This window comes from Simochromis diagramma, unplaced genomic scaffold (genome assembly GCF_900408965.1).
Source record: "Simochromis diagramma unplaced genomic scaffold, fSimDia1.1 OVJJ01000602.1, whole genome shotgun sequence".
NCBI lineage: Eukaryota > Metazoa > Chordata > Actinopteri > Cichliformes > Cichlidae > Simochromis > Simochromis diagramma.
This window is the reverse complement of record NW_024387040.1, coordinates 497,032-519,782: the sequence shown is the minus strand read 5'-3', so window position 1 is coordinate 519,782 and position 22,751 is coordinate 497,032. Positions and strand designations below refer to the sequence as shown.

Genomic DNA, 22,751 nt, shown 5'->3' with positions numbered 1-22,751 from the left:
CTGTATTCCAAATGTGCCCTTGCAATTAAATAATGAATCTGACGCATTCCTTATTATGGACCCAATTAATATCAGAGGCAAGGGCGTAATTTTAATAACAGTGGGCCACAAGACCTTCATTAGCTGAGCGAGAAAAAGGAGGGATGAGGGGAAGGAAAAACAAGGTACCCATAGGAGCATCAAGAGTTTGTAACCAAATTTAAAACGTTATTGAAAAAGATAGAGTGAGATATTTTGAACAAATCCGATCTCGGGCTATCGGGATCTGCAAATAGCCCATGTTTGTTTTAACTAACTCTGGCACTTTTGAATATTTTTATAGTCTTAGATCCTCTTCTAACCCTGTAGAGGTGTTGAGGCTGGACCAAAGCTGAAAGAAGCTTAGCCTTAAAAGGGAAAAGAACGATTATTGCTTTTTATTTTTAACATCGCACCTCTACTGAAATGCGGTCACCTTTGAAAAGCCACTTCCCCTTTTTCCCTCTCCCCCCCTGGAAAGCAGGCAATGCATTCATCAGACAGTCACCACCACACACTTGACCTTTGTGTGGTCCATGTGCAAAAGGGCGGGTGTTGCTCAGTGCTCACACAGTGTCAGCGTCATCATGGATATACCTCCAGATTCTTCTCAGCCCGGGGGAAACTTCTCATCCCATCCATACTTAAGTAAATACATGAAACAAGTCTGCTGATTACGATTCCTCCTAAACAGCTAGCTGGTATCCATCTAGGCTAAAATCATGTTAAACAGTGTGTAAATATGAAAGTTTTGTAACTGCACGTATTCTGGCTGCCTAACTGTCATGTAGCACAGAAGCTCACCTGCTAAAAGAAAGCCTCTTTAACCCTCACTGAAATACAAGAGGCTTCATAATAATGGGAAAAAAACAGGGTGCTATATCTAGTCTTTAGCCATGTCATCAAGCATGATGTGTGCACTTTAAATGTGCATGTTACACATACTGTATCATCACAGAGTTGGTTAGCATGGGTGAACATTGGTGAGCCAGAGTCTTCATTGTGGGCATTAGCAGAGTTTTGAGTTCTCTCTTTTTTGCCATATTTTTCAGGTATATGACAACAGCAAAATAAGATTAGAAATTCTGTTTTTGCTGTGCCAACGCAATACTTTTATTGGCCCTCATATGGCAAGATTAAGTGGCGTCCCTGTTTCTGTCCTGGATGCTCTTTTCACTTCACCATTGACCTCTCGTCCTTTTGTGCAAGTAAAAGTAATGTCTGCATCTAGACCGCGCCACCGTTTTCTTCAGCCTTCAAGCTGCAAGTTTTCTTTTTTCTCTCTAACTACTGTTGAAATCACTGAGAACCTTTGTAATTAAATATTTGTGACTGTAATTGGATGAAAGTAACACATTCGTTTGTAGCACGTTACGACATTAGCAGTGAATAGCTGTTTCTGGCCTAGGCCTGGGTTCCACTTTACCCCCACTTTTTTTTCCTTTCAAGCAATAAAGGTTAGGCTTATACTTACATCTCCACTCCTTAAAAGTTGTAGAACCACCTATTTTTCTATTTTGGAGATTTCTACAGACAATCATTTACAAATTTCTGAAACGTATGATTCTATTATATGTCGGCACCTGTTCTAGAAGCTATATTGCTGAGACTTCTCCATTATTTTTAAACACATACAAATCATGAACTGACTTACCATGTAACACCTTGAAGCAAGGACTTTACAGATTGTGCAATGCTAATAATGGAGCCACCGATCAGTGCTCCAAACCCCAAAGTAAAAAACAGCCCAGATAAACTTCAGGGGCATAAAAATTAGCCCTGCAACAGGTGGCAATTTCTCCAAAAATCTCCAAACAACAAACCTGCCAAGTGCAACATGAAGTCATACCAAAACTGAATTTTATTTTTTTTTCCACTGTTTCTTTTTAAATATTTTTTTTTAAAGGCTAAAATTAAACCAAGTAGAATATGAGAGGCAGGTAATCAGTTAGGCTAAAAGTAGATTCTTGATGGTGTTAGCATGCTCAGCAAAATCTCCGTAATGCTCTATGTCCCCCAAGCAATGAAACAATAAAAAAAGAATCCACATTCAATAACCAACCTGCAAATGGCCTATTATTATCAAACTTGTAATTTTCACAAGGTGGTCATAAAACATAATCTCATTTTTACTTTCTCACCAATTAACTTTATATTATAAGATTCATCCATCGAGTTGTTCCATTGAGTTGCTTGAAGGTTTAAAAATTCCTCAGGTGAAGATGTCAACAGCAGGGTCCACTGACTAAGCAAAGAGGGCGAGTAAAATACTAGTATGTAGCTTTTTAATTTAATCGTGTGATAAATACAATCTTCCTTTTCCTGTGATAACAACAATCATAAAGAAAACATCATACGTTCTTCATTTGTTTATCAGATTTGCCCTGATATACGACTGATTCAGGATGATGTTTTTAAAACCTGTGGAATAAATGAATAAAAACTTCACATATTTTGCTGGTAGACGGCAATCAGTACCACAGGTTAGCCAACTAGAGGCGCATTTCAGTGATTTCAAATAAACAAAAATCTTCACTTTTTCTGTGCCGTCAGTAATGCTCCCAGCTAGTGAGAGGGCTTGCATGCTCCACATCTTACTAGTGGTGCAGTAATGAGCCCCATTAATTATGTAAAGGCAGTGATGCAGATGGACCTAATTAATTGTCTCCCGTCACCCCCTTGATTACTGTACCTGGAAGGGAGGTGTTAATTTCTGTAATACTTAAGCAGGTACGCAAACTGTTTTGTCGGAGCTACCGCTATGACAGTGACAGAGTAGAGCACCAGCTTTCCCGTTGCTGTTAATTCACCGAAAGGAAAGTTTCCCAGTGGTGGTGGTGACATTGTATTAATTGAAGGAGGGAGGGAGAGATTAAAAGAAGTGAGGAAGGAGGGAGAGAGTGGAGAGAGGGGGTTGTATGATGGCCCTAGAGATGTTTTCTCAACCTGATTGCATCAACATTTGCGTACCTTTGTGCCGTTTGTCTCTGTATGTCTAGGTAATGGGTTACCAGCAGGCGAGTTTGGGAACACCCAAGGTGTTTTGCAACAGCAGTGCGCTTGGTGGAGAGTAAACCTGTTGAGAGTCAAACGGCACAGACTGGAGTGGTAATGATAACTTGTGTCTGGGAGGCTGGCTGTTAATCATATGAGGTGTGTTCTCCATTTTAATCCAGAGCCCGTGTGTGTTGTGAGCCCCTGACCATGGAGGACTGTCAGGGTCACACTTTTGGCACCAATTACCAAGTGATAAAAATAGATTTTGAGCTTTAATCTCTTTGCAAAAGTTCATCTGGAGTCAGACAAAATAATACAGGCTACAAATATCATACCTGCCTAATCTATACAATAGCTATGAGGACATGCACGTTCTCTATTTTCAGAGGCATCAAAAAAATCTTAATCCCATAGTTAAATAAATACAATTCAGTCCTCAAAACACTACAAGTGTGCATGCCTGCGCACTTGTACTCATCAATCTTGGGCTTGTTCAAATAGTACAGTTAAATGAGTGTGAGCCACTTGAGATGCAAATCTAGACTCATGTAAAGAAAGAAGCTTTGGAGAGGAAGGTAGACAGAGGGAGCAGTAGGCCGTGACAGGATACACAGGAACCGCTGTCACAGAACAATAGAACCTTCAGCTCCTCAAAAGGAACCCATAACAGAAACACAGGAACCCCGGGAGAGGAGAGGAAGAGCTGAGTGGTTCACTGGCACAGGAAGGGTTTTTAGAGTCAGAGGGCAACTACTGGTCTGTAGTGTGTGTGTGTCTGTGTGTGTGCGCCTTTGTGCGTGGGATCAAAATAGTCCTCCCAACCCCCAATAAGCTCTACAAAAGAGCAATGTGGTCAATGTACGTGTGTGTGCACGCGTGCATTTATTTGCTTGGTTGCGTGTGTATGAAGGCAAACCTGTTCATGTAGGCCCAGCATGCCTGCATGTGTGTAAACTGTCATGCACATTTATAAGTGTGACTGTGTGCATGCAAACCTTTCTGCTTGCCTGCGTGTGCATGTCACATTAGAGAGACTTCTTCAATTACAGTGGATTTTTGTTTCTTCTTTTTTTAGTGGACAGTGCTGAGGGCCCCAGTGGCCCGAGGCGATAGCGAGCAGACAGGCAAGGACAGGAGCGACACAGCAGCAAGCACAGCATCCACAGTCGGAGCATTAGGGAGCGCAATATGAGATATGACTGCAAAGGCTACATGCCTGTGTTCCTGAAAAGGTCATGGACTTTGCTGAGCAGTAATGTGTGAAAGTGGTGCACAGTGGTTAAAAAAGAAGAGAGAGGGGGGAAAAAACAGATAAAGATCAAACACATTCACCTCTTTCCCAATTCGCACGCAAGATTTTATGGACACAAATACAGAATATCTTCAGTAAAATGAGCTGACTACTTTTAAATGTAGTGAGATCATTGCAGGCTCATAAAGAGGGTTAAAAAGCACAAACCTTATCTTATTTGGGTTTAAATTTCACCACACACTTCCTTTTCTTATAGTCAACCTGCATTCCTAAACAGGCGCACAGTTCCAACATTAGATAGCAAGAGAAAGGAGAAAGTGTTCCAGTATGAACTCGTCGGTGTGAACAGTTTAATTACAGGGAGTGTCAGCTCCATTGCTTAATGTGTCCCTTACAATTAATCCAGGGAGAGGATGTCATTATCTACCAATGCCTGGGCCTGGGCAGGCTTTTCTTTCAAAGAGATGGAATGTGAGAGGGGAAAAAGAGGAGTCTAAACAAGGAAGCGCCTTTGGTTAGCAGCCTATATTATGTTCAACCTCTGTGTCAACCAAAAGGATTTAGGTAATATGCTCGGGTGTTGTTTCGAAACATTGAGTTTGAATATTTTGGACACTTGACTCTCATGAAACCATTAGTGAGGAAAAGCTTTTCCCTATAATTTCTTCATAATATGAAGCTTTGCATGTCAGCTGTCAAAACATGGGCAGCTGGAAGAGGTTAAACTGACAACAGGTTTTCGCCACTTTCAAGCCTTCCTTCCCTCGACTTCTTCCTCCTCCAGCGGGCCACGTCCTAAAGAGTCCTTTTTTTCTGCTGCACTGCCATCCCCTAATGTGAAACAGAAGACAACAAATTGGACTCTTGAAAGTGAGAAAAAGACTGTAGCGAGAGCTTTTCAACCATGGAACAAATTTAGGAAGACTCGTTTTACATCGGTTAAAGAGGTTTTCCACCCAGAGCACCTGGCTCGGATCTGTGAAGCTGGTGCAGAATGTGGTTTCACCAAACATTTTAAGTGATTAATGACACAGTGAGATGCCATTATTGGAGGAAAAGATTTGATTATATCAGCTGAGGAAATGTTACAGGGCATGTACCCTGCAGGCAGATATACTTTGCATACACACTGGGGCGATGTTGTATGTAATGCATACTCAACATACATGCATGCTTAGGTATACAGCTTCTAGCTCCACAGAGGTTTTGTGGCTTGAATTTGACAGATCAGATTTTTTGCGACTGTCTGCCGTTACTTACTTCTCCTCCCTTCACTCCCCCTTTAAAGAGTTTGACCTTGGCCGCTTCCTGTGGCCCTTAGGGGATGAAGAAGTCCTGGTGATTGTGACAGGTGTCGCGTCTTAACAGCCCCACGTGACATCCAGAGGAGAGATAGACATTTGGATTTTTTTTTTCACCACATTTGGAGATTTTTTTCCCCCCTCATAAGCTTAAAGAGACAACTTAGGGTGTGTGTGTGTGTGTGTGTGTGCTCGTGCGTGTGTGTGCACATGCAGCTATAGTGTGTCTGAGTGAGAATGTGTGTGAAGTCTTACCACTTATTCCCAGCTCTCATTTTGGTTATTGGCTTGGATACTTATCACCTCCAGCCTTCGAGGCTTTATTAGGTGGAAGCTACTCCAAAGTCAAATTCTGGATATCAAAGGCAATACTCAACTTTGGCATCTGTCTGCAGCATCTTAATACGAAGCCTGGTCTCCTAAAATTTTAAGAACTCAACATGACATTTTGAAATGCGTCCTCCACGGAAATGTGTTTTCCCACCACAAAAGGGCCAGCATGAGGAGTCCATGCGACAAATGCCAAATGAGTAAGTTGGAAAGTATTGGTGACACAATTAGTTTGAACTTGATACACTTAATGTTATAAAGTTATGGTCCTGACCGTAGGGGCTGGCTGGAAAAGTCTAGCAAGACCCATCTACCAATCGGAAGGTCAGTGGTTTGTTCCCCAGATACTACAGTCTGCATGACAAAATATCTTTGGGCAAGATACTGAACCCCAATCAGTTCATTTCAGTTCAATTGAAGTTATATAGCAACATTGTAAGGTCGAGACCCTACATTAATACAGAGAAACCCCCAAAAATCAAACGACCTCCTTTGAGCACTTGGCGACAGTGGAAAGGAAAAACTCAATTTTAACAGGAAGAAGCTTCCAGCAGAACCAGGCTAATGGAGGAGCAGCCATCTGCTGCGACTGGTTGGGAGCTGTTGAGCTGATTCCACAGAGGAGGGTCCTGAAAGCTGACGACTCTGCCTCCCATTCAGCTTTTAAATACTTTAAGGAAGCCCGTAGTCTGAGAGCCAAGTGTTCTGTTAGTACGATACTCTACTATGAGATCTTTAAAACAAGATGGGGAATGATAATTCAAGAACTTGCATGTGAGGAGAAAGATTTTAAATTTGATTTTGGATTTAATAAGGAGCCAATAAAGACAGAAGCCAATATGACACACAAACCTTTCTTGGAGGTTGGGGTTGTAGCGTCGCCCCCAATGCATTCATGTGTGTGTGTGAGTGTGTTCAAATGTTGACAAAACAAAATAATTACTAAACGTTTGACACTTGATTATAGTTTCATTTATCATCAGTTCTGTTAGTGAAAATAAGGATAATAAGAAAACAGTTGAAAACTAGCTGCTGCCTGCTGTGCGTCTTTATGAGAGAGAGGTTTCTTATTCCAGTAATAACAGTAACACAGTTTATTCCTGACAGAGAGAACGAGTGCCTACTTTACTGTTTCACCCTGCTTGTCAGTATTCTTAAGTATGATAAGGTTCATACATTTAACTAATAGTAACTAATTTATTTTCTGTTTTACGGGAGGTAAGAGTGAAAACTATGCTCCTTGGCAGGAGAGCGTGTATTCTGTTTCTTTATAACAAAGTGAAGCAGTAATGAATCATGCATGAGAAATACTGTAGTAAAACCCATGATCAATGGAAATTCAAATACAGAAAAAAAGAGTGTGGAAAAAGTAGCATATCATCAATATTTTAGAAACCAGCAACATTTCATAAATCATAATCAGGTGAGCTCATGACTTATCAAGAGCAGTTCAGATCCTGGTCTTAAGAGTCTTAATGCTCGTGGATACTGGTTTACGTGTTCGCCTTTCCCCGGTGGATTCATTATTTCAACACTGATGAAGATTCGGATCAACTTTAATCACCTTTACTTGCAGAAACTTGTGACTGTGAGTCATCTGTAAACATTGAAACATTTAAATGTGGCACAGGCTTATTTATCTTTTGTTAAAGTTTCAAGTAAACTTCAATATTCTCCAGAACAAACCTGGAAAAAGTGATCTCCCTAAGGCCCAGGGTGAGTCAGACATGGTGTGGCAGAAAAAAAGATGGGCTGCTATCTGAGTTGTTTACTGTAGGTTGAGAGTAGGCTTTCTGCAAAGGAGATTAGTAATGGTGAATTATGCATATCTTATTTTCTGGATTATCTCAGGCAGTCAGAGATGCTATCTCATTGTATAATCTCTTTTAAAGTCGTTTGGTTTATTCTGACTGTAAATACAGTCATTTTTGCTTGTTTATCTTTTCTAGAAGTCCAATTTAGCCTGTGCTACTTTTAGATGGAGTGTATTATTTCTTATAATCTATCATTCTTCAAGTTGAAATAAATGCAGACGGTGATCTTTGCTTTACGGGCACAGCCATGTGAGGAGGGTGGGTGGAAGCTACTGTAGCATAACAGTCATTTTGTCACTGTGCGTGTGTGTGTGTATACGCATGCACGTATGTGTGTCCCTCCATGCAAATATGAATGGGTGGCCTGTCTTGTCCAGTGGTGCGTTTAACCAGACACAGACCTTTGCTTCAGCCAACTCAGGCCCAACGCAGACAGTGTGCATCCATGCCATTTTCAAGCTGCTCCAATTATATCCGCTGAGCATCCACATATTGGCTAAATTTGCAATAATAGCATATCTATTTCCATTCTAATGGCTGACATTGCTTGGCTTATCCATGCATGTATGTCGGTGGTCTTTTATGCTTTATGGTTTGGTCTGTTCCCAGCCATGTGCAATGTGCTGTAGCGTGTCTTGGCTTTGGATGTGTGTGTGCTGGACGAACCTCGTGTGCTGCTATGCACTGTGGAGTGCAGCAGTTTGTTACTTAGAAAAATGTTACACTAATGTGGATGCATTTTTTTCTTTCCTTTAACAGGAACTATGCATGGTTACAATTTGAAATTCAGTTGTTATATTACATTTGCTAATCTCAGTGCCTCCATAGTTACTTTGACATTTGTGGTTGGCCTATTAGCTCTTTTATTAGCTGTTCCAGGATGGTGGTTCACCTCTACCAAAAGACAAATGCCAATTCTAGTAAATTCAAACTGTTTCATGCTATCGACTGGGAGTCACCTAGTTTTTATTTTTAACAGTTATAGTGTACCTGCTGAGAAATAAGGCTAATGTGTCCTTGAAGACAAAATTCCTTAAGATGCAAAAAAAAGTTTTTCTTGTAAACTTTCAGATCAGTGTCGAGTAACAACAGGTTATTCATGAGTTTTGTTGCTGGGTAATGGGTAATGAGTAATGCGATTACTTTTTAAATAATGTCATGAGTTAAGTGACTGATTTTCCAGTAACATTTCCAACATTATGTTCATAAATGCATGAAGTGATATCAGAGAATGAGCTTGTGCTTTAGTACAATTTAGCCTCTGACGTACGTGCAATGCATCTGTGCATCTGCACCACAGCATATGCACTTATTAATTCAAATTGTTGTGCTGCATGCAATGTATAATTACATGTTGGTGGTGCATGTGTCCACGAGTCCATGTTGACAGTGTGTTTGTGTTTCTACGTTCTGTCTGTATCTGTTACATGAACCCCGTGTTCAGCAACCAGGCCTTGAACCCAAGCCAGCTCTGACAGAAACGATGGTGGTGTTGGAGAGGAGGGATTGACCCTCTATAGCTTAGAGAGCCTCAATGCACAGTACACACACACACACACACACACACACACACACACCCAACACACACCCTCCTCCCCATCAACCCACAACCCACTACTCCCTGCCTCCCCCCACTCCCTGCTGCATAGCCCTAAGCGCCCGCAGGCATTGGAGATGCACGCATGCGTTGCCTTACTGTGTGGGGCTTTGTCTGTCTGTGAGCATGGTCGTATGTGTGTGTTAGTATTTATATGAGTGTTACTGTTTCTCTCCTCTCTCTCTGTATGTATGTGTGTGTGTGTGTGTTTGTTTGTGTGTACATGTGGACAAAAGAAGCAACCATGTCTACCTCTTTTCTCACTTGGTAATAATCACTGATGCTTCTTTCAGATCTGTCTGTGCTAACCCACTGCATTTACTGCCTTAGATGTGATTGCCTTTTGTTCTAAAGTATACGGATGAATTTGTATTAAATGGTAATACCAATGAGCACTAATTCAATGTACAGTGAAAATGTGAAAACAAAATATCGCTTTAATGTGTTTTAAGTACCTATGTTCAATACCACTAAATAATCTATCTATCTATGACACAAAGTCTACTTCGTAAACTTAATGCAATGCAGTGATCCAGATGAAGCTTCACTGGATCTGCTGAAACACTTAAAATGTTTCCTTTTGGATCATGTCACAGTTCAGCATTTCCAGCCAACATGACTCTGATCTGGTTCACAGCGTAAAATGTATTTACAGAAAGACTGCTAAAAACCAGGTGACTCCATAAAGCTTTCTTTGTGCTCAAAATATTCCTTATGTAAGAATCTCCAAGTAACTTGCTAAGGATACCCCAAAACCAAGTCTGTACACAGACTTCTATTTTTTATTTCTAAACCTCTATAGGGCAAATTAAAGCAGTAATCCATACACACAGTTCCAGACATACATCAGTCTCTTTAATCCAACATAGGTCCTACTACTCTCCCCATTACTGGGTCTCTTACCACTATGGCCTTAAATCTCCTCCATATATCCAGATTCACTCCCATATTTCTTTCCTCTCTTCTACACTTCTTTCCCACTGATTTGGTGCCAGCGCTGTTGCTGCCTTTCTACCTTATAAGAAGCAGCATGGATCGAGCAGGTTTAGAATCAAATATTACAAATATTAGACTGCATATTTTTGAGGTAATTTACATGGTAAAAAAAATCATGGTGGGTGGAATCTGCAGACTGAATCTGCAACTCTTTGATTAATTTCTTGCAGTAATCCCCAAACCACTGACGACCGTGGATCTGACTTTGGACCAAGCAGACTTGTTGGATGCAAACAGAATTGCTGGGCAGCAGTCTTTTTGTGGTGACAGTTCATGGAAGCGGTGCTAGGTTGGGCACCGGTGCTGTAACTGCTTTGGTTGGCAAGATGTGCAAAAATGCCAGGAGCCACAGCACCGTTCTGAGCACCGGGTCCAGAACCAGCAACATCCTCTGTAGTCTCCCAAAATCCAAACCCCGTATCACCCTCTCCACTGAGTTTCAATCTCGTCCCTAGTCTGAGTCCCAACTGCAGCCGCAGCCGGGGCTTCCATGTGCGACTGACACATAAATAACCAAGCCTGTCCGCCACCCAGGCAAATTCAAATGCACCTGTCAAAGTGATGAAGCACCCACCCGCAGGGAAGCATTGTTTACATTTTCACTCCATTCTTTGCAAAAGTGAGATTCTAATTATTTTCCCACTGTAAATTAAAGCCAAGTGGGACAGAACTACAAACCAAAAGGATCACGGCAGTGGAGAAAACCCCAGCCCTTGCGGAGTAGGCGTGAGTTGGTGACGGGCGGGACGGAGGCAAGGTCAGCAGCTTTTAAGAAGGGAAGCAGAAATGGGAGGTATAGCATTCACACTGGCTGTAAAGCAAGGCGATGCAAGCAAGACGAGTCTAAGAGAACTCCAACCGGCTGGAATACATTATGCCCCTCACATTTCATACATAATAACGTGCCAAAAATGTGCTGCATTATTTTTCATACCACTGGACACAGAGTGAGACAGAAAGAGGTAGGGAGACAGAGAGAGCAAGAGAGGAGGGAAATGTTTAATTAGTCCATGGAAACGTGCAAATGGGAGGTAAAATTAGGCGAAGGTAGGAAGGTCTGGTGAAGAGAGAGTGCATGAATGGTAATGATGGCTATCTAGTTTGGATCAATCATTAAGGGATCAGGGGGACTGACAAGCCTGTTTGTGCCCATGCCTTAGGCTCCTGTTCTGGACAGTAGCCAGCCCGGCTCAGCTTGTGTGCTCAATGAAACTTCTCCTTTCCTCCTCCCTTTAGTTGCAAACATACACACACACTCTGGCTGCACAAGTACATCATACAGTATAAGTATAAACAAGTTTGTGCAGTTTAGTATAGTAAACCCATCATGTTAAAAATAACATTTTAATATCTAATACATGTAATTAACTCACTTGCAAAATAGTGGATTTCCACATTCGTGGGAGATTTTTAACTTGCTCTTGAGGCCCCGTGATTAGTCCCTGCTCTGACACAGTGTTTTGATCAGTTCATTACAAGGTTACATGGTTACATTTGGGAACTGTTTTGATTGTCAGGAGCGACATGACAGGTTTTTTTTTTCATAACAATCAAATCTAGACATGGTGTTTACATGTGTCATGCCACAAAATGGAGCAAGATGTCACATGTATATGTGTATGATGGGGAAGGCCATGTAAGACAAACAAATAAAATACACTGTACCTTTCCCAGACACGCATTACCAGAGAAATGTGTCACCCAGTGGAACTGCGTCTCTCCGTCTGCCCTCTTTTTAGCTGTTATTTGCAAGTTCAAGTCCTATTTTAGGTATAAATATGGGTCGCTCTTAAAATATAACACAAAAGAATACCCTTTTAGAATGAAGTGCATTTATACTTTTATCTCTGAGCCATAGATGCCTCCGATTGCAGTTTATTTTTTATTTTGTTTGCCCTCAGACTAAAAAAGCAACAAAGCGTCATGCTGTCGGTGACAGGTAATCCAAATCCATCTGTTGCTAGACTTTATATTTGCACACGCACTTGAATAAAAATGACTGTCAGGTCAGTCAAATTTTATCACAAGTCACACTGGATTTTTTTTTTAAAGAGAACCTTTCCACAGGCGCTTGTATTTAAAGACTGATGGCTTTTCTTCTGCATTCATATGTGGTATGGTATGATTCGCTAGGTGTGAAATCACATCTTCTCCCAGAAAGACAGACAGACTATATTTGCGAACCATGGAGCCACGTCTGCAGCTGTGCCATCCCCACTTCCTGTGCCCCTGCTCCTCCCTCCCATTCCCAATGTGCATTTGCGGTAATGTCTACAAATCCTGAAATTTATGTCCCTGCTGGAAAACATGGTTTGCCGTTTATAGTCCTCCGCTAAAAGAAATAAGGCCCATCTCTCCTGATACAAGTCAAGGGACTGATGCAGACTCTATCAGATTTCTAAATACAGACCCCAACGATAAATCCTGGCTTGATTGGGTTTGAATTGGGTTAGCTCACTTGAATGCTATCTGCTTAACCCACAGCTGGCCTGTCTGCTCCATGCAGGCATTGAACCTAAATCAGTCACTTAGTGCTATCAAATGGAACAATGGTGGAGTGGAGGGAGCACTCAAGCTAGGGCTAGAAGCCAGGCTAGCACCATAACACAACACAACAGACCAGAACAGAGTAGTGTCGAGCAGACAGGCCCTCTAATGCTCTTTCCTTTTTGTGTCTTAGCAATGATGCTTCTTGAGAGCCATGGTGCATTGCATGAAATGGCATCACCCAAACCGAACACACAAACACCTTTTCAAGCTTTTGTCTCGTCTTGTCAACTGGATTTCACGTGCTAATTAGCATAGGATGGTGGCATGGCAAACATTTAAAAAAATAAATAAAAATCCATTTTCATGCAAGCCAAAATACAGACACGCAGCACACCATACCGGGGGAATTCAAGCAGGTGCGTTTAACCAAAGTGACTGAGAGCACAGAGGCAGAATTCATGGTGTTTCTATCGCCACTGTACAGCTTGGATTAAAACATCCTGGAAAGGGGCCATAATTGAGTCATAGGCACACTTCCTGTGGCCAGTAAAGGAGGAAAAGATGCTTTCTTAGCCGTTTTTTAAGACTAATGAATGACCTTAAAAATGCAGTCTGACCTCGCTGAGAACCATGGTATTGGAAGAGATCTACGTAGCTTTTACTCAGAGAGAGATGAAAACAATAAAAATCTGAATATCAACATCGATGTAAACATCCTATCGAAACAGACTGATTGCTGCCTTGCAGGGGCGCTAAACACAAAAGAAATCCAGGTAATCAGTTTCCCTCTCGTGTGGGCCGAGGCCAGACTGGAGGCAAGGCAGCTGAGGGGATTCCACAAATGAGCATCTGAATTAGCATCGAAGAGATCCATCCTAGCATACACACCCAACACACACACACATCTTCTTTGAGTGTTTTTAGCTAGTCTTATTTTCTGCACTCATAACCCGTTGACATTTCGACTCTGAGGTCTTTTTCCACTCTTTGGGTCGTGTGCTTTGCAGTTTATACTAGGCTTCTAATTACAAGAGGGGTAATAGCTCCCACTGTTTTCTCAGTGAAGCGCCTAGAGTTGTGTTTGGCTAACCGTTTCCAAGTCTGAGGTGACATCGATACACCGCCAAATTAAACTTCTCCTTCAGCTTGACCCTGCCACTCACGGCCCCCTGAATGAGTTTGCCTTTTTCCCCGTATTTTTAGACGAATCATAATTATGCCGCCAATTAGAGGGTCACCTTGAAAAACTTCCTCCTTCTTTTGACTCTCTGTGTGTGGCTCAGTTTACGTGTGTGTAATGTTCACTGTTTTGGGTAGCTGTGAGCTAGACTTTAAATTATGTCTTTAAGTACAGCCACGTACACACAGGCAGAGAAAGAGTGCGTCACTGATTCAGCAATGTCACAGTCGCAGTTTATGAATATGAAAGAAAAAAGTTGATTTAAAGACTCTCTGTGAGCCAGATTTAGGTGGGCGGTGCTCGTGGCTTTACTACCTGGTCTTTCAGTTGAAGTGACGTATACAATCTGTGACCATTACACGTTCAAGACTTTACCAGCAGACACTCTCGGAGAGGAAGAGAGCTTCCATGATCTTCACACATGGATGACTTCAAGTTACATGACCTACATAACATGTTACACGCGCCACTTGCTCCCCATGCCTCACCCTAATAGGGAAGGGCAGCACATTACAGGTGTGTAATCCCTAATATGTGCATATGGACACACAGAGAAAACAACTGGTCTCTTTACATGCCACGTGGTACTCATGCACTCTGTTAGCTCCTGTTTAACACAACGGCGTTCATATTTGTTTTGTTTTTTTATATCTTCTCATGTGTTCCTGCTGTTAGCTGGCCTTTATGTTCTTATCTCCCTCTCAAAGGTGGCCGTGTATGACTATATCTTAACAACGGAGGACCCCGTGTCAGACTCTGCAGCGCCCAGCGATGAGTCCCATAGGGATGGTGCGCACATGCCAGAGGGTGAGACCAGCACCCACGTGGCAGTCTACACACTGCACCTCAGCGGGCTTAAACAAATATACAGGCACTTTCTTCGACAGTCAGATGGAGCCATCATAGAGGTGAGATATCAATGGAGATGACACTGAAGTCTTAATTTATTTGCATGTCCAATTTATGCAAATGTGAAACAAGAAGGAAAAAAAAAGAGTCTGTTGTTGGAAGACGTTGCTTCCTGCTTTGCTCCAAAATGAAACTGTATAGTGATCTATACTGGAGCTGAATTTATATGCCTTTAAAACCTGAAACAGGGCTCCCTCTTCTGTTGCTCTGTCCTGTTTGTTCAAAGATTTACTTCAATTCAAATTAAAGGTCTAATGCGATAGAATTTCAGATGGTGTACAAATGACAAAACATGAGACGATTGTATCATTTAAAAAAAACAGAGTTGTGTATTCCCTGAAAATTGAAGCTTTTTGCTTCATCTACATTCAGATCAGCAGTAAATAAACAAAAAGCTACCTTTGGCTGCTCCCCTATTCACAAGGCGTCATGACAACGGGTGTTTGATTTGATGTGGAGTTGCTGGGATTTACGTCATACTAAAAGAGAAATCTGTTAATGTAGATCATATTAATAAAGCTTATCTGTATATTTATTCAGTTTGAGACCATTTTAGTTTGTTTTATCTCATTCCCTCACTCTTTCTTTTAATACTTACTGACGTTGAAATTAAAGGAAGAGGGCAAGAGAGAGCAAGAAGAAGACAGAGGGTGTGATTGTTTCACTGGCCCTTACATCACTTGGTTTATTCCCTCTGAATAGAGTAAGAATGGGAAAGGACAGAAGTGGATGCAGCAACTATTTCTTTATTCTACTTTCAGCACAATGAGAGGCAACAGTACAGCTCTGTGGCCTGAAAGGGTGAATAACTATGATTCTTTTCTTTTTGTTGTTATCCTTGGGCTAAAGCAGATTTGAAATTCTTTCTTCTTTTCAAACAGAAAATGACAGGATTTGCCTTGAGAAACAAATCATGACTGAGTTCAACATGTGAGCGTAACTACAAGCCGAAATTTAGCCAACAAAACAATTTCCTCTGTCTCCGTGTGTGTGGGTAACAATCATTTAGAATTTTTGGGGTGCAAAGATCTGCTCTGTATAAAGTCCCGGACATCGGTTTAAGTCACGACTCACGGTGACATTGGAAAATATTGATTGCTGTCCTCTAAGCACTTGTAAGAGAGACAGGCCAGAGTAACCGGCTGATTCATAGCTTGTTGCCTAATTAAAAGTAGGACTTCCTAACGACTGCTGCTGTGGCAAGAATGTTTTCCTTTCCTCAATCATTCTGTCACTCCCCTCACAACCTGGATCGTCCCAACAAAATTAATATTTTGAATGTCAACAGAGTGAGGATAGAGGGTGTCATACGCACTAACAATTAGCTCTGAGGCTCTGTTGTGCGCTAATAGCTCTCAATCATAATTTGAATGATGGAGCGCTTATGTGAATAAACACATGGCATGGTATATCTATTACTGGTGTCACACTGTCTGTCTGTTTGTGTGTGCGTAGCCTCTAGACCTGTGCATAGCAGATGAGACATCTGGGAGGATTTTTCAAACAACAAAACCGCGCACACACCGACTCACATATCCTTTCTGTCTGTGAAAAAAATAAGTTATAGTGTTCACACAAAACCTTCAGCGCTCTCCCTTCGCATAAACACACAAATTTACTACACCAATAACCTTGGCAGACACAGCCTTAGCTCACTCAGAGAAACAGAATTCATTCCCAACCTGGCAACATGCTATTCTTTAAAACAGTGCAGGAAGTGTCAGAGAAGCCACCGTAAGTGAAAGATAGGTGTCACAGAAAAACAGGAAAACAGGCTCGCACTCATGCACAGACACACACACATGCACACACAGACACATGCTGTTCATAATCTTTCTGTTGATCCCTTTTCTCTCTCTCTTACACACACACACACACACACACAATGTCCCGTGGGTATTGCTGTCTGTTCCTTGCAACTTCACAGGCAAAGGACCCCCAGCAGCAAGACATGCTGATGGCATCCTCTTTCACCCGCCAGTGGTGGGTATGATAGTGCCGATGTGCGGAGTCGCCAATAGAGTACTTTGTCGCTTCCTTTTGCTTTTCAGAACAGATCCCCTCTTTACATATGCAAAACTAATCCCCTGGATATATAGACTGGTTTTATGTATAGGGCAAGATCTAAGAATCTCCAAAGGGCATCCCCAGCACTTGGAAGAACACTTGAGCTGATTTTATTAGTGCTTTATGTAATTCTGGCAGTGATATACACACTGCAGCCGGGTCCTATATACAAAATGGCTTTAAAATGTAAGGTGACTGCTGCTGAGAGATGAGAACAGCACAAATTATATATATATATATATATATAAAACATCTCAAAACATGTTTTTTTATGTAAAAAACATGTTTTGAGATGTGATGATGTGGTTACACTACAGTTGCATGGATTCTTTATTTGTGAAATTTTCACAACCAGTGACAAAAGCATTTATCTTAATTAAACTGTGTACTGACAGTACTCGATTCTCCGCCTCAGTTAGCTTAAAAGCTACTCTTACTACTTAAGGAGTCTGTTTCCATTTATTGTGGAAATATTGACTGATGCCTCATTTCCTTTAAAAACCTTTGTTTTTTCAGGCAGCGTCCTGGACATCGGTGCCCTGGAGGACTTGTTCCGCCCTTAGCCTAACATGACCACAGCTCGAGGGGCCTGTAGCTTTGCATAACGCAACACATATACACCCAAGATTTGCCTAAATGCACATTTTAAAAAGCAAGTCCCAGAAGAAGTGCCCTGAGCTATAGACACTGTAAGACACCGTTTGGAAGGAGCAAAACAGTTAGGTGTGTACTGTTTGATTTGCTGTAAAATGAACTTCTGAGCGAGAGTCACGAGAAACTAACCTATTTCTGTTGTTTATTCAGCTACTGTTGAAACAGCTCCGTTCTTTTCTTTCCTCTGTTTCCGTCCTCGGTGACACGTAGGACCAAACGGAGGAAAGCTGAAATCGTGGGTGCGTCGTAAAAATTAACTGATGCTCAAGTCTTTATTGACTTGCATATTGAATTCTGTTTAAAGAAAGTTAATATTAATGATCCATCATATGCTCTCGTTCAGTTTGTTGCCCAAGGCAGGTGTCTGTAATATGGACCATGTTGAAGGAATCTTCTCGCTGAATCACAACAATAGAAAAAGTTAAAGCTACGTTCCCATCAGTGTGCTCCAATAAAAGACATTAAAGGTAAAGTGAGGTGTAGCTTTTCAAACACTCATTACCTATAAACAGATGTTCCACAGCTGCCGACTCACAAAACGCACTGCTGACAACAACTGTTAGGGCCAAAATTATGCAGGGAAATGCATCTATATAACCTAGGACCTTCAGAGAAGGACTCATAACCACTCTGTCTGGAGAAACAAGATGGCTGATGAAGAAATTAATGCAGGCAAAGTCATTATCTTCCCTCCTAAAACCACAGTGGGTTTATGTCCCCCTGTGTCGTTTTTTCTCCGGGGCTAACATTTAAGTGTCGATGGACTTATAAAAAGATAGGACAAGCCAACTGTGCTCCTTTTGTCTCCTTTCCTCCATATGGGAGGCAGCAGCATATGCAAGAACTGGCTCAGCTTCTGTAAAACTTCCATTAAAGATGCACAACTAAGGCTCTGCCAGCTTGAATATTACCTCTCTCTGCAAATTATTTATGGCTCGGAAAAAACGCTGATGATGAGCATCTCCAGCGACTTGTATAAATAAAAACACTTTTTTTTCTGCAATTTCAGCTGTGCTTTTTTTTTTTCCTCCCCTCTCTCTCTCTCCCTGTTCTGGGAATGCACTTAACTGTTTGTAGAAACCAAAGCTATGCAGTTTAGACACATACGGTTTCAACTCCATAACATTTATTAGTTTACCTTCCCAGCTGGACTTATGGAGTTTTACAAGTACAGTGACAAAGCAAACAAATATGATAATAATGATGCAGAGCAATGCAAAGCTGGGAAGAGGTTTCATAATAATCATTATATACCATCTCTCATTAACAGAGCTGTTTGTGTGTGTGTGCATGTGTGTGTGTGTGTGTGTTTTCCTTCCCACAGCTCAGTCCACTGTCCTTCTGCACACGACGACTCTTCACCGGACCAATATTGACCTAATTTAACATGCAGACAATATGAAGAAGTTAACCTTTTGAAAAAACACCTTGCAGCAACATTAATTGACAAACCACATCAATTCTCCCTCCTACCCCTCTTTTGTAATTACTCTGCTGCATGTTTGATTGCCGCTGTGGAGCTGAAGACCTGCGCTTCATTTGCCGTGAGGTCATCGGCAGCCCTCAGAAATATGAATTTGATTTTTACAGGAAGTGAGCGCGCTCTCTGTGTGCGTGCGTGTGTGTGATGTCGTTTCATGTGCCGCGTGTGTCTACGAGAGGCAGAGGAAAAGAATTAGGGAGGGGAATGTCCTTGGCTATGTACTATATGTTGCATGAGGAGATTAATGCCTCCCTGGCAGTCATATCTGTTTAATAGGAGGACTTCCCTGAAGTACACCACAGGCAATTGTCTAGCAAGTTTATACTAATTTTAGAAAAAATAAAAAAATAAAATGAGCTAAAATGAAATAAATAATAGAAAAGAAAACATTTTTTTGTCAAGACTTGCAAAACTAAACTTTGAATATATAGACTGGTTTCATGTATAGGGTGCTTTTGTGCCAGCCTGCATTTTCAGCCTGACCACTTGATGTATAGCACAACCTGATAAACATTATTCTCTTCTTTTATATGCCTTTTTTTTGACAAATGTGTGGTTCATCATTCTGTAATTGCTTATACCAGTGAGATTTAAGTTATATTTCCTATCACTGTATATAAGTAGGCCAACCCAGAGTTGTGAGAGCCGTTTCCCCTCTGGGACGAGAGGTAGTGTGTCATATAAAGTCTCCATTTCTGCTTCTCCTCCAACTTCACTCTAAGCACGGGGACAGAGGAAGAGACTGTGCATGACAACACTATTCGCAGGCCTCGAGGAAAATCGCAGTTCTTCTGCCAATCTCAGTCACTGTCATCCAAGTTCAACCTGCACTTTGTGACGCTTGATACGTTTACAGGCCGCGGGGGCTCCTGAAACAGTCGGGTTTATCATTGTTGTGTTGTTCATTTATTTTTTGTCACCTTTTTATCGTTTATGCTACCTGGCTGATTTAAGCATGCTTTGGGTGGGTTTTTTTTTTCTTTTTCTGAAGGTGATGGGTGACATAGAAGGCCTCGACAACGCATCCAGCACGGTGCCCTGCCCGGCTCAGAGCTCTGACAAACAGAGGGAGGACAAAGGAGGCGACGCTCTCCAGCTACGGAAACGAAAGAAACGATTCTGGCGTGAGTGTCTCTCTCTGTTATTTCTATCACTGTAACAAAAATATGTTTTTCACAGTTAGCTCGTCACACTGAGAGCACACAACTACAGCACATTCAGTCGTCCCAGTCACCTCACCTCACACACGTTTGACTCTCTTGCTTGTGCAAACCTACCTGTTATTGACACAGTTTTATCAGTCGTTTCATTGCCCTTAGGGTCCCATCGTGTTGAGCCAATAGGAGGAAACAGGTGTGACTCCAGTTTTGCACTACAAGACCTCAATCAATGACACCAGATGGAAGAGAGAATAAACACTGAGTCCTCTTATTGATCATTTAGCAATGCACTGCAGAAGTTATGCATTCTGAATGTTACTTTTCCTGCTCTTTGTGTTAAAATCAGCGTTTATTAATCTGACAACAGCTCTCATCACCTGTTTGTTTTTTAGTAGTTACAAAAAACATCCCCCTGTTCTGTGTATTTGTGTAGTACTTCAAAGAATCACAGTGAGAAATGCACTGTACTTTTCACTCTTGAGACCCTGTGCAAGTAAACATAAATGGTGTATGTGAACTGATAATCCATCTGTGACCTAATAAAGCAAATAAATACTTCACCACCACTTCTAATGGATACAGGTTGTTAAGTGCTGGGGACTGCCTCAACACAATGAAATATGAAGATTCTTAAAGTCACTAATCAGAACACGAGTGATAAAATATCAATATTGGCCCCACATTAAGCAGGATAATATTCAGGCCAGCTTGATTTGTATTGAATATGTGTCTGCTAGCCGGTGCTTAGTGTAATGAAGTGGCTCACAAATCAGACTGTAATGGCCGCCTACTTACACATATTGCTTAATTAAAGGTTGTGAGCTTATTAGCATGTGTCTCTGCACAGGGTGGAGGGAGATGAGGATCGGGACTGCTGTCATTGAGGGCCAGGCTTTAAAGGTTTTATAGATAGCTAACCTATCATACTAAAGCCATAGCACCCCCTGCCACCCCCCTAAAATCGGATCTTAATAACCTGTCATTTTCATTGATGATGATTCTCCTTTATGGGCAGCCATTATAGATCAACTTCTGGGTCTTGCTGAATGGCGATAGCGCCCGTTTGCGGCCCATCATTATCGCGAACACACCTTACTTTTGCCTTGAAGTTGCTCCTCACCTCCATGTTTAAACCATCACAGCCCTGCCCCTATGGCCCGGTGCACAGTGCGTATGGACACACACACACATACAAGAGGCCTCTCAATCCCTCTAAAAGAGAGAAAAGAATGAAAGCACTTTAAGGCTCAGAAGTCCATTTTTAATACAGAAAATGAAGTTAGAAGACATCGGCATACTTGATAGGTTATCTGTAATTTATGCAAATGTCAGCTATTTGTTTATCACAGTGTACCTCCAGCACTCGCAGGATGTGTCAGAGTAGTGTTGCACCTTGCCCTTCTGTCTGCCTTTGACACTAGCCAGAACCTACAGAGCTAATTAGAGATCGCTCCATTAACGGTGACAGTGCTACACCCACCAATTCAATCAGCCCTGAAATGAACATTAAACAGAGACGCTGTTTTTCAGAGATGACAGGAAGCTCTTTCTCTAATTTTCTTACCTTGCTGCCTGCGTCATTTCACGGACCTACTCAGTGTCCTCTGTCTTACTTTGTTCTATAGTATATATGTGACATGACCTTGGTCTGAGGTCATCGCAGCTAAATGATGGACATATTTCACCTGTTTTCTCGTTTGCTTTGGCACGTTATTCTCTTTTTTCATATATAAATAGAGAAAATTTGATGAATGGCTCTTCTTTGTCCTCCTTTCTCTTTCGTGTGATGTTCTCTGGGAGCTCCATCACCTTTTTCTGTTCGCAATCATCAAAACAAAGCCCCGTGCAGTATTTTCTTTTCCCAACTACGGGCAGAGGGTGCAGAAACAGAGGGGGCAAAGGTATTTCAGCGGTTCAAATATTTGATTGCTAATGACAAACACCGTTTCACAGCGATTTAAATTTCAAATTGATCCCTGGGAGCAATTATTTCTGAGGGGAGAGAAACACGCCGCTAGGTCTCTGCTACACACATTTGCTGATTTAAGTTAAAAGAAAACCTTTTTGCAGTGCTATCATAAGGGAGCAGCAACTTTTTGAAGTAAGTGCCTGCATCTGCTTGCAGCCAACCCAACCTGGGGATGTTGCTGGAGAGTGAGAACAGAGGGGGGAAAATAAAACATAAAAAGAAAAAATAACACTTTGTCTAATTCTATATTTATGTAGCCCTCAGCTTGAGGTATTCACATAAAACAGTTTGTATTCAGAAGTGCTGCCGTGATCGTTATGCTGCACGTTGAGATCGGCAACTCTTCGGGCAGGGTTGGCGGGTGCAGCTCAGCCTGATTCATTTGAATTAAAGTTGCTCAACTAAATAAAAGGGATTCAAATTCCTACTTTTTTTCTTCTTTTCAAACCTGTTTTTAAGGCAACCGAGCATTTCTTTTGATGAGGAATTTTCTACCTTTAGTCTTTGGCATACACGCCTGGATTCTCTATTTGC

At 41.6% G+C, this 22,751-nt stretch overlaps 1 protein-coding gene across 1 annotated transcript in view; it reads left to right on the top strand.

Moving 5' to 3' along the window:
* ofcc1 (orofacial cleft 1 candidate 1) overlaps positions 1–21,995 on the top strand; it is a 79,599-nt gene extending 57,604 nt beyond the window's left edge. Inside the window, exons 21-23 of the mRNA XM_040044284.1 lie at positions 14,683–14,883; positions 20,080–20,212; positions 20,408–21,995. Of these exons, the coding sequence (XP_039900218.1) occupies positions 14,683–14,883; positions 20,080–20,212; positions 20,408–20,481 (408 nt within the window). The 3' untranslated portion in view covers positions 20,482–21,995. The remainder of the gene's footprint in view (positions 1–14,682; positions 14,884–20,079; positions 20,213–20,407) is intronic.
* The last annotated feature ends 756 nt before the right edge of the window (positions 21,996–22,751 follow it).